The sequence below is a fragment of the Anas acuta genome, assembly GCF_963932015.1.
Source record: "Anas acuta chromosome 2 unlocalized genomic scaffold, bAnaAcu1.1 SUPER_2_unloc_1, whole genome shotgun sequence".
In the NCBI taxonomy this organism is placed as follows: Eukaryota; Metazoa; Chordata; class Aves; order Anseriformes; family Anatidae; genus Anas; species Anas acuta.
The window spans coordinates 463448-479227 of NW_027075980.1; the positions used below are offsets into that span (position 1 = coordinate 463448).

General features: G+C 69.5%; 2 protein-coding genes and 1 long non-coding RNA gene across 3 annotated transcripts; 2 read left to right on the forward strand and 1 right to left on the reverse strand.

Moving 5' to 3' along the window:
• Position 1: 1 nt before the first annotated feature.
• On the reverse strand, positions 2–11111 carry OPLAH (5-oxoprolinase, ATP-hydrolysing). Its single transcript, XM_068668098.1, is given in 28 exon segments — positions 2–294; positions 377–474; positions 583–743; positions 806–963; positions 1072–1221; positions 1933–2067; positions 2162–2293; positions 2363–2547; positions 2642–2816; positions 3558–3659; positions 3754–3914; positions 4048–4199; positions 4689–4801; positions 4898–5036; positions 5115–5252; positions 5334–5504; positions 5598–5710; positions 5798–6051; positions 6140–6207; positions 6978–7116; positions 7193–7358; positions 7444–7639; positions 7727–7850; positions 7928–8042; positions 9487–9504; positions 9506–9679; positions 10461–10643; positions 11018–11111. Coding segments are annotated over 27 exon segments (3861 nt in total). The 5' UTR covers positions 10632–10643; positions 11018–11111; the 3' UTR covers positions 2–141.
• LOC137848747 (uncharacterized) lies at positions 8836–9510 on the forward strand. The gene is made up of 3 exons (XR_011091501.1): positions 8836–8892; positions 8928–9127; positions 9224–9510. It is a non-coding gene; the product is annotated as an uncharacterized lncRNA (long non-coding RNA).
• A 202-nt stretch (positions 11112–11313) lies between the features above and the next one.
• Positions 11314–14617, forward strand: EXOSC4 (exosome component 4). Its single transcript, XM_068668115.1, has 3 exons — positions 11314–11525; positions 12519–12725; positions 14210–14617. Exons 1-3 carry the CDS (start codon positions 11355–11357, stop codon positions 14567–14569), a joined length of 738 nt encoding a protein of 245 aa, XP_068524216.1. The 5' UTR covers positions 11314–11354; the 3' UTR covers positions 14570–14617.
• The last annotated feature ends 1163 nt before the right edge of the window (positions 14618–15780 follow it).

Below are 15780 nucleotides of genomic sequence, written 5' to 3' on the forward strand. Positions count from 1 at the left end.
GGGCTGCCCCCCGGGGTGTGCGTGTGTGGGGCTGGGGGCTGCCCCACGGGGTCTGCCTACCTAGGGTGGGGGCTGCCCCGTGGGGCACGCGTAGCTGGGCTGGGGGCTGCCCCATAGCCCCCAGCTTGGGGCCCGGGGCCCTCACACGGCCTCCTGCGCCCGCCGGTACTCGAAGAGGCTCCCGCGCTCCGCAAAGCTCCGGGGCGCCGCCGGCTCCGCGCCATCCTCGGCCTCCCCGGCATCCCCGGGGGGCCCAAAGCCGCCCCCGCCGGGGGTCTGCAGGCAGAAGACGTCCTGCGGAGGGGCGAGGAGGGAGGCGGTCACGGGGAGGGGACGGACGAGGGGCACAGGGCCGGGGGGGGCACACGCATCTCACCCCCGGCTGCACCGGCACCGATGTCTTGGCGCCCAGGTTGATGGTTGGCCCATCGCGGCGCAGCAGCAGGTTGAGCCCCAGGGCGCCGGGGCTGCCTCCTGCCGGGACACGGGGGTGAGTGGGGTGCCGTGGGGCACGCCGTGGGGTGTGCCATGGGGTGTGCCATGGGGCACGCCGTGGGGCACGCTGTGGGGCGCAGGGCTCACCTTGCAGGCCGTAGGGCTGGATGGCGCGGCGCTCGCTCAGCACCGACAGCACCATGTCCTGGCGGAACAGCAGCTCCCGGCACACGCCATCGCCCCCCCGGTAGCGCCCGGCGCCCCCCGAGCCGCGGCGCAGCTCGAAGCGCTGCAGGACCACGGGGTACCTGGGGGGCGCGCGGTCAGGCGGCGCGGGACCCAGCGCGGCCCCCCCCGGCCCTGCACCCACCGCTGCTCCAGGACCTCGGGGTCGGTGATGCGCGTGTTGGTCATGTGCGTGTGCACCCCGCTGCGGCCGTGCCAGCGGGGACCGGCCCCCGCGCCCCCCGCCACCGTCTCGTAGTAGCCCACGCGCTCGTTCCCGAAGGTGACGTTGTTCATGCAGCCCTGGGGAGAGGTGCCGCGGGAAGGGGCACGGCCCCCCCCCCCCCAACCCCCAGCCGCCGGGTCCGGCCCCGTGTGTCCCCCCCCCACCCTCCCCGGCCCCCGCCCTACCTGGGAGGCAGCGCAGACCCCGAAAGCCTTGAAGATGACGTCCACCACCCGCTGCGAGGTCAGCACGTTGCCCCCCACCACCGCGGCCTCGGGCGAGGGGTCCAGGATGGAGCCCTTGGGGATGATGACGCGCACGGGGGCCAGGCAGCCCTGGGGGGGCAGGGACGCGGCTGGGGGTGAACACCCAGACCCACGGAGCAGAACCCCAAAAAGCTCCTGACACAAGAAACAAGGTCCCAGGACCCCCTACCCCAACGTCCCTCATCCCCCAATGCTCTGCCCCGCTCCTGTGGCCAGCCCAGGGGTCCTGGTGCTCAGGGGTCCCTGTGTGCTCGGGGGTCCCTATGTGACCAGGGGTCCCCAATGCTGGGGGTCCTGGTGCTCGGGGGTCCCTATGTGACCAGGTACCCCCACACCAGGGGTCCTGGTGCTCGGGGGTCCCTACATGACTGGGTGCCCCCACACTGGGGGTCCCTATGTGACCAGGTATCCCCACGCCGGGGGTCCTGGTGCTTGGGGGTCCCTATGTGACCAGGTGCCCCAACACTGGGGGTCCCAGTGCTCGGGGGGTCCCTATGTAACCGGGTGCCCCCATGCCGGGGGTCCCGGTGCTTGGGGGTCCCTATGTGACCGGGTACCCCCATGCTGGGGGTTCCAGTGCTCAGGGGTCCCTACATGACCGGGTGCCCCCACGCTGGGGGTCCCAGTGCTCAGGAATCCCTACGTGACTGGGTGTCCCCACACCAGGGGTCCTGATGCTCGGGGGTCCTTACATGACCGGGTGCCCCCATGCCGGGGGTCCCTGTGCTCGGGGGTCCCTACATGACTGGGTGCCCCCACGCTGGGGGTCCCGGTGCCCACCTGGTTGAGGGGGATGTCCTGCCCCACCATGCAGCGCAGGCAGTAGATGAGGGCCGAGAGCGTGATGGCGCGGGGGGCGTTGCAGTTCCCGTACACCTCGTGCCCGGAGCCCGAGAAATCAAACACGGCGCTGCCCTGCGGGGACACGGGGTGGGGACACGGGGACGTGGCAGGGCGCAGTGGGGCGCAGGGGGGACGCTGCCTCCTGGCCCCACCACCCCATGCCCACCTCCTGGGGGTCCACCTGCACCCGCAGCCGGATTGGGGACCCGTCATCCATGTGGTCCTCAGCCTCCACCGCTGCGCCCCAGCGGGCGGCGAAGCCCCTCAGCATCTCGCGCACGGCCAGCTCCGCGTTGGCCTGGGGACGGGGACAGCATCAGGGGCCGGGGACGGGGGTGGCATCACGGGGAGGGGGCGCGGGCGCTACCTGGATGTGCCCCATGTAGGCCTGCACCACGCCGAGCCCGTAGAGGCCGATGAGCTCGGCCACCAGCTGGATGCCCTTCTGGTTGGCGGCCACCTGCGCCCGCAGGTCCGAGAGGTTGTCCTGCAGGTTGCGGGTCCCGCTGCAGCCCGCCACCCGGCCCGGCGCCATCAGGGCCTCGGTCACCGCTGCGGGGACGGGTGAGCGGCGGGGGGGCGGTGGCGGTGGCGCCCGTCCCCGTCCCTGTCCCCATCCCTGTCCCCGTCCCCGCCGCGCACCCACCCTCCTCCTGGAAGACGCCGTCCTTCACCAGCTTGAAGGAGACGAAGACGGCCCCCTCCTCGTGCAGCGCCTTGGAGTGGGGGGGCATGGAGCCGGGCGTGATGCCCCCGATGTCCGCGTGGTGCCCGCGGCTGGCCACGAAGAAGACGGGCTTGGGGACGCCGGGCCAGAAGACCTGCGGAGGGGCTGGTGTGAGGTCCCCGGGGTGTCCCCAGGGTGTCTCCAGAGGGTTCCCAGGGGGTCCCCAAAGTGTCCTCGCACGGTGACCCCAGGGTGTCCCAGGGGTGTCCTCAGGAGGTCCCCAGGGTATCCCCAGGGGGTCCCCAAAGTGTCCCCACAGTGCCCTCAGGATGTCCCAGGGGTGTCCCCAGGGGGTCCCCAGGGGGTCCCCAAAGTGTCCCCACAGTGCCCCCAGGGTGTCCCAAGGGAGTCCCTGCAGTGTCCCTGGTGTGTCCCCAGGGGGTCCCCAAGGGGTCTCCAGGGGGTCTCCAGGGTGTCCCCAAAATGTCCCTGTGGTGTCCCCAGGGTGTCCCCGGTGTGTCCCCAGGGGGTATTCCCCAGGGGGTCCCTGCGGTGTCCCCAGGGTGTCCCCAGGGTGCCCCTGCAGTGTCCCCAGGGTGTCCCCAGAGTGTCCTCAAGGTGTTCCACGGTGTCCCCAGGGGATTTCCAGGGGGTTCCCAGGGTGGCCATAGGGTGTCCCCAGGGTGTCCCTGCGGTGTCCGGGCTGTCCCCAGAGTGTCCCCAGGGTGCCCCCGCAGTGTCCCCAGGGTGTCCCCAAAGCATCCCCAGGGTGTCCCCAGGGTGTCCATGGTCTGTCCACGGGGCGCCCATGGGGCCACCTCCATGGTGTCTGTGGGGTGTCCCCGGGCAGCCCCCCAGTGCCCCCGCCCCGCGTGTCCCCGGGTGCCACACTCACGGGGGTGATGACGGTGAGGTCGGGCAGGTGGCTGCCCCCGGCGCAGGGGTGGTTGCTGAGGAGCACGTCCCCCTCCCGCAGGTCATCCCCCAGCCTGCGGATCTGCGACGGCAGCAGGTTTTGGGGGGGGGGGCTCAGCCCCACGGGGGTCATGGAGGGGGCTCTGGGGGGGGTGGGCTACGAGGTGCCCCCTCACCTGGAACTGGACGGTCTCCTGCATGGCGCCCAGGTGCACGGGGATGTGGGGGGCGTTGGACACCAGCCCCCCGTCCGGCCCGAAAAGGGCGCAGGAGAAGTCGAGGCGCTCCTTGATGTTGGTGGAGATGGCCGTGCGCTGCAGGATCCGGCCCATCTGCTCTGCGGGGGCACCGAGGGGCCGGGCGGGCCCTGAGGGCGGGGGCGCAGGCCCCCAGCCCCACGGATTTCACCCGGGTTTCCCCCCCCCAACTCCAGACGAACCCCCCCCCCCCAGCCCGGTGGCTGTGCCCACCTGCGATGCTCATGAAGCGGTGGGAGAAGATGGAGAGCTGCACGGGGTCGAGCTGCGTGCCCACGGCGCTCGGCCGCCCCGAGCCCACGGCGATGCAGACGTCGCCGAGCTCCGTCAGGCTGGCGGTGCAGCCCGGCTCCACCAGGATGGTGCTGGGGTTGGGGGGGGGGGACGTGGCGTGGGGGGGCGGCCCTGGCACCAAGGGGCGTCACGGAGCCGTGCCCAAAATGGGGACGGGGCTGGCTCGCTCCCACTCCTTGGCCCCACAGGGAGGGAACCCCGGTGCCCGGGTCCCCATGGTCCATGCAGAACCCCACACTGGGGTCCCACCAGCACCCTTGGGTCCCACCAGCTCCCCAGACCCCCCAGCCCTCCAAACTCTCTGGGGACCCTCCTCCAGCACCCTGGGGTCCCCACCAGTTCTCCAGGGCCCCCACCAGCTCTCCAAGGTCCCTGCCAGCATCCTGATGTCCCTCCAGACCCCTCAAATTCCTCCAGCCCCTTCAGATCCTCCTCAGATCCCCCCCAGCTCTCCAGGGTCCCTGCCACCTCCCCAGGGTCCCTGCCAGCCCCCCGGGGTCCCCGCCAGACCCCTAGGGTCCCCCCAGCCCCCCGGGGTCCCCCCAGCCCCCATCTCCTGCCTGTTCTTGTCGATGATGATGGCGGGGCCGGGGATGGAGTGGTCGCAGGAGAGCTGCTCCAGCAGGAACACCGGCGTCTCCAGGTACCCCTCCTCGAAGTAGCACCGCGTCACCTGCGGGGCCGGCGCAGCTCCAGTCCCATGAGGACCCCCCCCCCTCACCCAGAGCCCCGTGGGGAGGGTCAGGGCCGGACCCCGCGCCCCCCTCACCGTCTCCACGCGCGGCGGTTTTCCGCTGGGTGCCAGCGGGCTCTCGCAGCTGATGCCGGTGCTGCCGGTGCCGCGCACCCGCACGTCATCCACCACCACGGCGCGGTCGGGGATGGTGAAGCCAAACTCCGTGCTGTACCTGTGGCACGGGGAGGGGGTGAGCGTGGCCGGGTGGGGGAGCCCCCACCCTGATCCGGGGGTGCCGGGAGGGACGCACCGGCTGGCGAAGGCGGCGGCGAAGTCCCCGGCACGGCAGGAGCTGGGGGTCGGGGGGTGCCCCTTGGCCGAGCACATCAGGGCGCAGTCGGTGCGCTCGTAGCGCAGGTGCAGGAACGCCTCGGTGCGGATCTGCTCACTGCGGGGCCAGGAAGGGGTCAGGGGGCTGGGAGGGGGGGGGCACACGGCACAGTGGGGGCGCATCGGGACCACCCCTCACCTGGAGAAGCCCTGGGCCGCCAGCGCCTGCCGGCACTCCTGCTCCAGCGCGGCGATGCGCTCGTCCAGCTGGGCGAAGGCGGCCGGCTCGTAGCGGAGGGCGCAGGGCACCTGCGCCTCGTGCACCACGTCTGCCAGCGCCATGCCGTACGCCGACAGCACCCCGCTGTACCTGGGGGGGGGCACCCAGCACCAGCGCCGGCCTCAGCGCCCGCCCCGCGCCCCCAGACCCGGCTGGGGGACCCCGTCCTGGCCCCCCGCGTACTTGTGGATGAAAACCTTCTTCATGCCCAGGGCGCGGGCGATGGCGCAGGCGTGCTGTCCCCCCGCGCCCCCAAAGCAGGCCAGCACGTGGCGGGAGGTGTCGTGGCCTCGCGCCTGTTTTGGGGGAGAAAATGGTGATTTGGCACCGGTAGGAATGGAGACGATAGGGGGGTGGGGGGACCCCCGCGGCACGGCGCCCACCTGCGTCAGGGCGCGGATGGGCCGGCACATGGCCTCGTTGGCCACGCGGATGAAGCCCATGGCCACCTCCTCCACCGACATCGGGGGCTGGCCGGGGGTCCCCGCGCCCACCCGCTCGGCCAGGCCCCGCAGCGCGCGCAGGGCGGCGTCCCGGCACAGCGGCTGGTCCTCCCCCGGCCCGAAAATGCGGGGGAAGAACTCGGGCAGCAGGCGGCCCAGGCACAGGTTGGCGTCGGTGACGGTCGGCGGCCCCCCTGTGTGAGGGGATGGGGTGGGGATGGGGTGGGGGCGGTGAGGGGGACCCCACGGCACGGCCCCCACTGCCCCGTGCCCCCCGCTCACCCTTCCGGTAGCAGGCGGGGCCGGGGTGGGCTCCGGCTGATTCGGGGCCGACCACAAAGAGCCCAGACCTGGAGGGGGAGACAGCGGGGTGGGGAAGGGGATGTCCCCATCCCCATCCCAATCCCATCCCCATCCCAAAACCATCCCGCCTGCATCCCAAACCCATGGCAATCCCATCCCAGTCCCAATCCCATCCCCATAGCATCCCCATCCTGTCCCAATCCCCATCCCATCCCATCCCCATCCCCATCCCATCCCCATCCCTATCCCATCCCATCCCCATCCCCATCCCATCCCCATCCCTATCCCATCCCATCCCCATCCCATCCCCAAACCATCCTATCCCATCCCCATCTCCTCCACATCCCATCCCAAAACCATCCCATCCCCATCCTCATCCCATCCGCAACCCATGGCAATCCTATCCTAGACCCAATCCCATCCCCATCCCTATCCCATCCCATATTCCTAATCCCATCCCATCCCACCCCATCCCTAATCCCATCCCATCCCTAATCCCATCCCAATCCCATCCCATCCCTAAACCCATCCCCTTCCTATCCCCATCCCCATCCTTACCCCATCCCATCCTATTCCCCATCCCACCCCATCCCAATCCCATCCCATCCCAATCCCATCCCATCCCCAACCCCAATCCCATCCCCAACACAAAACCATCCGATCTCCATCCCCAACCCATGCCAATCCCATCCCATTCCCATCCCCAATCACATCCCCAATCCCACCTCCATCCTCCACCCATCCTCATCCCATCCCATCCCATCCCCATCCCCATCCCATCCCCACCCCATCCCAATCCCCCCCCCCCCACCCCCACCTGTAGAACAGCATGGAGCCCCCCCCGGCCGCCACGGTGTTGATGTCGAGCTGCGGTGCCTGGATGCTGACGCCGGCCGTGGTGGCCTCGAAGACGTGCTCGTACTCCCCGGCGTAGCGGCTCACGTCCGTCGAGGTGCCTGGGGAGCGCGGCTCAGCCCTGGCCCCGCGCCCCACACGCACCCCCCGCTGCCCCCAGCCCCCAGCCCCGCTCACCCCCCATGTCGAAGCCGATGACGGGCTGCCCGTCCTGCTGCCGGTAGGTGGTGACGGCGTAGCCCACCACGCCGCCCGCCGGCCCCGACAGCACGGCGCGGGCACCGCTGAAATGCTCCATGGGCGTCAGGCCCCCGTCCGAGCGCATGAACAGCACCGGGACACCCTGGGGGGGCGGGCATTGGGGGCGGTGAGTTATGGGGCCGGGCACCCCCCCCCGTCCCCGAGCCCCCCACCCGGCCCCGACTCACCCGCAGCCGCTCGGCGAAGCCGGCGCAGAAGCCGTCGAGGTAGCGGCGGATGCAGGGGGTGAGGTAGGCGTCGGCGCACGCCGTGTGCCCCCGCGGCACCGCCCGCGCCATCGCCGTCACCGCCGAGGACAGGGACACGTGCTGGAAGCCCAGCTCCCGCGCCAACGCCCCCACCTGCTCCTCGTGGCCCGGCCAGCTGCCAGCGAGAGGGGTGACGGGGTGGGACGGGGTGGGACAGGGTGGGACGGAGCCCCCCCGTGCCCCCCACCCCGCGGGCACTCACGCGTAGGAGTGCAGCAGGAGCACGGCCAGGCTGCGGATGCCGCGCGCCAGCACCCGCTCCAGCTCCCGCCGCAGCGCCGTCAGGTCCAGGGGTCGCCACAGCAGGAGGGTGTCGCCGGTGCAGCCTGGGGACAAGGCGAGCATCCGGGGTGGGGGGCTCACACACACCCCCCGGTGGTCCCGGCCCCCCACCCGCACCCACCTGCCAGCCGCGGCAGCGCCTCGGAGCCGGGCAGGCGGCAGCCGGGCTGCTGCGGGATGAGGCGCTCGTCCACCTCGATCACCTCCTCGTACAGCGCCGCCGGCATCGCCGCCTCCTGCGCCGCGACACCGCGCTGCGGGTGCGCACGGGGAGGGCACGGGGGGGGCCCCCACACCCGCACGGCTCCGGGCCGGCCGTGACCGTGACCGTGACCGCGAGCGCCGGCGGCGTGGGGAGGGGGGGGCGGGCACTGGCACGGGGCCGGGGTTGGCACGGAGCCGCGCTGGGGCCCAGACGCGGCCACGCGCAGCCGGGGCCTTCAAGGACGTCTGCGCCGGGCAGAGGACGCGGTGCGGGGAGGGGGCAGCCGGGACGGGGACAGGGGACGGGGACAGGGACATGGCACCGCCAGCGCGGGCAGCGAGGGGCACGGGGACGCGGTGCGGGTGACGGGGCCGTGCCACCCAAACCGGGTGCTGAGGGTCACCAGGACGGGGTGCCGGGAGCCCCGGGGGTGTGGGGCGCTGCGGGACGCTGCCCCCAGCACGGATGGTGAGGGGGGAGAAGGGACGGGGACCCCGACACCGGTGTGGGGTATGGGGGGGACACGGCACCCCGATCCCAGTGTGGGTTGTGGGGACACAGCACCACGATCCTGGTGCAGGTGAGAGGGACTCGCTGCCCCAAAACCGGTGCAAATGGGGCCACGGCACCCCAGTCCTGGTGCAGGTGGTACCCCAATGTTGGTGCAGGAGATGGGGACATGGCACCCCGATCCCAGTACAGATGGGGACATGGCACCCGATCCCAGTGCAAATGGGGACATGGCACCCCGATCCCAGTACAGATGGGGACATGGCACCCTGATCCCAGTGCAGGTGATGGGGCACCCCAATCCTGCTGCAGATGATGGGGACATGCCACCCCGATCCCATTGCAGATGGGGACACGGCACCCTGACCCCAGTGAAGGTGACAGGGACACGCCACCCCAATCCCAGTGCAGGTGATGGGGACATCCCGCCCCAATCCCAGTGCAAATGGGGATGTGCCACCCCAATCCTGGTGCAGGTTATGGGGCACCCCAATCCCAGTGCAGGTGATGCGGACATGCCACCCCAATCCCAATGAAGGTGACTGGGACATGCCACCCTGATCCTGCTGAAGATGATGGGGACACGCCACCCCAATCCCACTGCAAGTGACAGGGACACGCCACCCCGATCCCAGTGCAGGTGATGGGGACATGCCACCCCAATCCTGGTGCAGGTTATGGGGCACCCCAATCCCAGTGCAGATGGGGACACCCCACCCTGATCCCGGTGCAAATGGGGACACCCCACCCCGATCCCGGTGCAGGTTATGGGGACATCCCACCCTGATCCCGGTGCAAATGGGGACCTCCAGCCCCGATCCTGGTGCAGGTTATGGGGCACCCCAATCCCAGTGCAGGTGACAGGGACATGCCACCCCAATCCTGGTGCAGGTTATGGGGCACCCCGATCCCGGTGCAGGTGACGGGGCCACCCCACCCCGACCCCACGCGGCACCGCCTCTCACCAGGTCGAAGATGCGCGGGCCGCGCCTGGGTGCCGATGTGCAGGAGGTCGCGGAAGCCGCGGGTGAGCAGCAGGGCCACGCGCTCGCCCCGGCGCTGCAGCAGCGCGTTGGTGGCCACCGTGGTGCCCATGCGGATCCACTCGATGCGCGACGCATCCAGCGGCAGCTCCCGCGGGCACCGCCACCCCAGCTCCTGGCACGGCCCCGAATCAGCCCCGGGGGGGTGCGGGTGGGGGTCTCACCACCCCCAGGGACTCGTAGTGGGGGTCCCACCGCCCCACCAGGTGTGGAATGGGGTGTGAAGTGGGGGTCCCACCACCCCCAGGGGTGCTAAGCAGGGGTCCCACCAACCCCAGGGACTCGTAGTGGGGGTCCCACCACCCCACCAGGCATGGAATGGGGGGTGGAGCAGGGGTCCCACCGCCCCGCTGCCCCTGGGGACATGGAGAGGGGGTCCCACCACTCCTGGGGTCACAGGGCAGGGGTCCCACCACCCCACCACTCCTGGGGGCATGGAGAGGGGGTCCCACAACTCCTGGGGTCACAGGGTGGGGGTCCCATCACCCCCCCCCTGCCCCAGGGACACAGGGCAGGGTCCCGCTGCCCCCAGGGGGTCCCACCAGCCCACTACCCCTGGGGGCATGGAGTGGGGGTCCCACCGCCCCCCTGCCCACGGGGGACAAGGGGCGGGGGTCCCACCACCCCCCCGGGCACGGAGCAGGGGTCCCATCGCCCCACCGCCCCCCAGCAGCCCCCCCTTACTGGGGGGGGCACGGGACCAGTAAAGGAGTGGGGTCTGGTGCTGGGGGGGGCACGGGGAGGGAGCTGGGAGGGTCCGGGGGGAGTCTCAGGGAGGGTCCCGGGGGGAGGGCCCAAGGGGGGTCCCCGGGGGGTCCCGGGGGGAGTCCTCAGGTCCCGCGGGGATCCCACGGGGAGGGTCCCGGGGGGGTCCCGGGGGGGTCCCGGTGCCGCACCTCCTGCAGGACGCGGCGGATGCCCTCGGTGGGGGCGTCGCCGTAGCTCGGGTCCTCGGAGAGCAGCTTCAGGACGCGGACGCGGCCCCCGGGGCAGCGGGCGAAGACGTCGGTGAAGGTCCCGCCGCGGTCGATGGCGAACTGGAACCCGGCGGGGACCGGAGCCGCCATGGCGGGGGGGCCCTGCCCGGTACGGCCCGGTAAAGTGCGGTCCGGTACTGCCCGGTCCGGTGCTGCCCGGTACTGCCCGGTACGGCCCGGTACTGCCCGGTACTGCCCGGTAATGCCCGGTACTGCCCGGTACTGCCCGGTACTGCCCGGTACGGCCCGGTACTGCCCGGTAATGCCCGGTAATGCCCGGTTCGGTACTACCCGGTGCTATCCGGTAATGCCCGGTGCAGTCCGGTACTACCTGGCCCGGTCCGGTGCTGTCCGGTACGGCTCGGTACTGTCCGGTCCCGCCCGGTACGGCCCGGTGTGGTCTGGTCCGGTCCGGTGCTGTCCGGTACGGCCCGGTACGGCCCGGTTCGGTCCTGCCCGGTCCTGCCCGGTACTACCTGGTCCGGTCCGGTGCTTCCCGGTGCTGCCCGGTGCTTCCCGGTCCCTCCCGGTCCCTCCCGGTTCTCCCCGTCCCGTCCCGGTCCCGTTCGGCCCCGCCCCCGCCCCGCCCCCTCTCCCCGCTCCCGGTGCCGGTCCCGCGCCGGCCGCGCCTGGCCCCGCCCCCCAGGGGGGGCGTGTCCAGGGAGGGGGCGTGGCCTCGGGGGGGGGGCGTGGCCGCGGGGCATGCCGGGACTTGTAGTCCCGCTGGGTGGGAGGCAGCGGCGCGGTGCACGCCGGGAGCCGCGGCGGGGCGCGGTGCAGGCTGGGAGTTGTAGTCCCGGGGCTGTGGCGGTGATGGCGGCGCTGGAGCTGCTGTCGGCGGAGGGGTTCCGGGCCGACGGGCGCCGCCCCGCCGAGCTGCGCAAGCTGCGGGCCCGCATGGGGGTGTTCGCGCAGCCCGACGGCTCGGCCTACATCGAGCAGGGAAACACCAAGGCGCTCGCCGTCGTCTACGGCCCGCACGAGGTGAGCAGGGGCGGGGGGGGGAGGGGGGGGAGGCCGCGGGAGGGACGGGGGGGGGGGGAGGCGCCCCCTGACCCTCTCCCCTCCATCCCTCTCCCCATCCCACCCCCCAACCCTCTCCCCCCATCCCCCTCCCCTCCATCCCTCTCATCTGACCCTCTCCCCCCGACCCTCTCCCCCCATCCCACCCCTGACCCTCTCCCCTGACCCTCCGCCCCCCTTCCCACCCCCCCCGACCCTCTCTCCCCCAACCCCTCACCCCTTATTCAACTTCCTGACCCTCTCCCCCATCTCCCGCCATCTCACCCCCTGATCCTCTCCCTGACCCTCTCCCCCATTCCACCCCTGACCCTCTCCCCCCCATCCTACCTCCCTGACCCTCTCTCCTCCATTCCTCTCCCCCCTGACCAGAGCTCTCCCCCGACCCTCTCCCCCGACCCTCTCCCCCCCTGTTCCACCCCCCTGTCCCACCCTCCTGACCCTCTCCCCCTCTCATCTCTCTCCTCCCCATCCCACTCCCCAACCCTCTCCCCCCGACCCTCTCCCCCCTGACCATCTCCCCCTATCCCACCCCCAACCCTCTCCCCCTGACCATCTCCCCCTCATCCCTCTCCCCCATCCCACCCCCAACACTCTCCCCGTGTCCCACCCCCTGACCCTTTCCCCTATTCCACCCCTTAACCTTCTCCCCCTATCCCACCCCCGACCCTGTCCCCCCAACACTCTCCCCCTGACCCTCTCCCCCACCCATTCCTCTTCCCCCATCCCACCCCTGACCCTCTCTCTCCCTGACCCTCTCCCCCCACCCCACCCCCTGACCCTCTCCCCCTATCCCACCCACAACCCTCTCCCCCATCCCTCTCCCCCTATCCCACCCCTGACCCTCTCCCCAATCCCACCCCCATCCCACCCCCATCCCACCCCCTGACCCTCTCCCTGGACCCTCTCCCCAGACCCCCTCCCCCGCCCCAGCGCTGACCCTGTCCCCCCCCGCAGATGCGCGGCCCCCGCAGCAAGGCGCTGCCGGACCGTGCGGTGGTGAACTGCCAGTACAGCGTGGCCACCTTCAGCACCAGCGAGCGCCAGCGCCGGCCCCACGGCGACCGCAAGGCCAGCGAGATGTCCCTGCACCTCAAGCAGACCTTCGAGGCCGCCATCCTCACGCAGCTCTTCCCACGCTCCCAGATCGACATCTACGTGCAGGTGGGGACAGGGACGGGGACACGGGGACGGGGACACGGGGACGGGACGGGGACACGGGGATGGGGACATGGGGACAGGGACATGGGGATGGGGACATGGGGCGGGGAGGGGGGGGCACTGTGGGCAGCTGGGATGCGGGGGGGGGGACAGTTCCTCAATGGGAGGTGAGGATGGGGAGGGGATAGAAAGGGAAAGGGAAAGGGAAGGGGAAATTAAAAGGAAAGAAGGGAAGGGAAAGGAAAGGGAAGGGAAATGAAAGGAAAAAGGGAAGGGAAGGGAAAGGAGAAAGGAAAGGGGAAAGAAAAGAAAAAAGGAAGGGGAAGGCAAGGCAAGGAAAAGAAACAAAAGGAAAAAGGGAAGGAAAGGGAAGGGGAAAGGGAAGGAGAAAGGGAAGGGAAAAAGAAGGAAAGGGAAAGGAAAAAGAAGAAAAGAAAGGAAGGGAAGGGAAAGAAAATGAAAGGAAAACAGGAAGGGCAAGGCAAGGAAAAGAAACAAAAGGAAAAAAGGAAAGGAAAGGGGAAAGAGAAGGAAAAAGGGAAGGGACAAAAGAAGGAAAGTGGAAGGAAGGGAAGGGAAAGGAAAGGGAAACAGAAAGGAAAGGAAGGGAAAGGAAAAGGGAACGAAAAAGGGAGGGAAAGGAAAGAGGAAATGGGAAGGGAAGGGGAAAGAAAAGGGAAAAAGAAGGAAAGGGAAAAGAAGGGAAGAGACGGGAAGGGAAAGGAAAGAGAAGGAAAGGAAAAAGGAAAAGAAACAAGGAAAAGGAAAAAGAAAGGAAAAAGGGAAGGGGAAAGGAAGGGAAGGGGAAGTGGGAAGGAAAAAGGGAAGGAAAGGAAAAAGGGAAGGGAAAAGGAAAGGAAAAGGAAGGAAGAGAAGGGACGGGAATGGAAAGGAGAGGGAAAGGGAATGAAAGAAAAGGAAAAAGGGAAGGAAAGGAAAAGAAACAAGGAAAAAAATGGGGAAAAGGAAAAAGAAAGGAAAAGTGGAAAGGGAAAGGAAGGGAAGGGGAAGTGGAAAGGAAAAAGGGAAGGGAAAAAGAAGGAAAAGGAAAGGAAAAGGAAGGAAAGAAAGGAAGAGAAGGGACGGGAATGGAAAGGAGACAGAAAGGGAATGAAAGGAAAAAGGGAAGGAAAAGAAAAAAACAAGGAAAAAGGGAAGGGAAAGGGAAAGAAAAGGGGAAGGGATGGGATGGGATGGGACGGGACGGGAAGGGAAGGGAAAGGAGAGGGAAAGGGAATGAAAGGAAAGGAAAAAGGGAAGGAAAGGAAAAGAAAGGAGGAAAAAAGGAAGGGAAAGGGAAAGGAAAATGGGAGGGAAAGGAAAGAGGGAAGGGAAGGGATGGGACGGGATGGGACGGGAAGGGACGGGACGGGGGCAGCCCCTGGAGCTGTGCCCATCCCCTCTTCCTCCTGGGGGGCTGCGAGGTCCCACACGGGGACCCCAACCCCTCACCCCCCACCCCCCACCCCCCACCCCACCCCCCCCAGATCCTGCAGGCGGACGGCGGCAACTACTGCGCCTGCGTGAACGCCGCCACGCTGGCCGTGATCGACGCCGGCATCCCCCTGCGGGACTACGTCTGCGCCAGCTCGGCCGGGCTGCTGGAGGACACGGCGCTGGCCGACCTCAGCTACCTGGAGGAGGCGGCGGGGGGCCCGCAGGCGGCCCTGGCGCTGCTGCCCACCTCGGGCCACATGGCCCTGCTGCGCCTGGACTCGCGGCTGCACCACGACCGCCTGGGCGCCGTGCTGGAGGCGGCCGGCGGCGCCTGCAGGGCCGTGCACGCCGTGCTGGACCGCGTGGTGCGCGAGCACGTGCGGGACGTCACCGCACTGCTGGGGGGCTGAGGGGCAGCGGGGCGGGGGGAGACAATAAAGGATGGTGACGGAGCTCGACGCCGCGTCGCCTGATTCGGGGTGCCGAGGGGATGTGGGTGGGAGATGGGGACCGTCCCTGTGGAGATGGGGACCTCCCCGTGTCCCTGTGGAGATTGGGACCCCCCCTGTGTCCCCATGGAGCTGTTGGGGTGACCACCGCACAGCCGTTCTGCTGCGGGATTCGGGTGCTGAAAAATGGGGTGAAAATGGATGGGGACATGGGGACAGGATGGGGACAGGACGGGGACATGGGGATGGGATGGGGACATGAGGATGGGGACATGGGGATGGGGAATTGGGGATGGGGACACAGGGACAGGATGGGGACACAGGGACAGGATGGGGACATGGGGACGGGATGGGGACATGGGGACGGGGACATGGGGACATGGGGATGGGGACATGGGGATGGGGACAGGATGGGGACTTGGGGACAGGGACAAGACGGGGACATGGGGATGGTGACTTGGGGACGGGATGGGGACGTGGGGATGGGGACACAGGGAGGGGATGGGGACATGGGGACGGGATGGGGACATGGGGATGGGGACATGGGGACAGGACGGGGACATGGGGACTGGGACATGGAGACATGGGGACAGGGACAGGACAGGGACATAGGGACATGGGGACAGGCGCCTGCAGGGCCGTGCACGCCGTGCTGGACCGCATGGTGCGCGAGCACGTGCGGGACGTCACCGCGCTGCTGGGGGGCTGAGGGGCAGGGGGGGGGGACAATAAAGGATGGTGCCAGAGCTCGACGCTGTGTCGCCTGATTCGGGGTGCCGAGGGGATGTGGGTGGGAGATGGGGACTGTCCCCATGGAGACTGGGACCCCCCCGTGGAGACTGGGACCCCCCCTGTGTCCCCGTGGAGATTGGGACCCCCCCGTGTCCCCATGGAGCTGTTGGGGTGACCCCCGCCCAGCCGTTCTGCTGCGGGATTCGGGTGCTGAAAAATGGGGAAGGGGCGAAAATGGATGGGGACTTGGGGACGGGATGGGGACATGGGGATGGGGACGGGACATGGGGACATGGGGACAGGCGCCTGCAGGGCCGTGCACGCCGTGCTGGACCGCGTGGTGCGCGAGCACGTGCGGGACGTCACCGCGCTGCTGGGGGGCTGAGGGGCGGGGGGGGACAATAAAGGATGGTGACGGAGCTCAACGCTGTGTCGCCTGA

Coding starts and splice junctions, on each gene's coding strand:
- EXOSC4 (XM_068668115.1), top strand. CDS start 11,355: ATGGCGGCGCTGGAGCTGCTGTCGGCGGAGGGGTTCCGGGCCGACGGG. Junction 11,526..12,518: donor TCGTCTACGGCCCGCACGAG/GTGAGCAGGGGC, acceptor CCCCCCCCGCAG/ATGCGCGGCCCCCGCAGCAA. Junction 12,726..14,209: donor AGATCGACATCTACGTGCAG/GTGGGGACAGGG, acceptor CACCCCCCCCAG/ATCCTGCAGGCGGACGGCGG.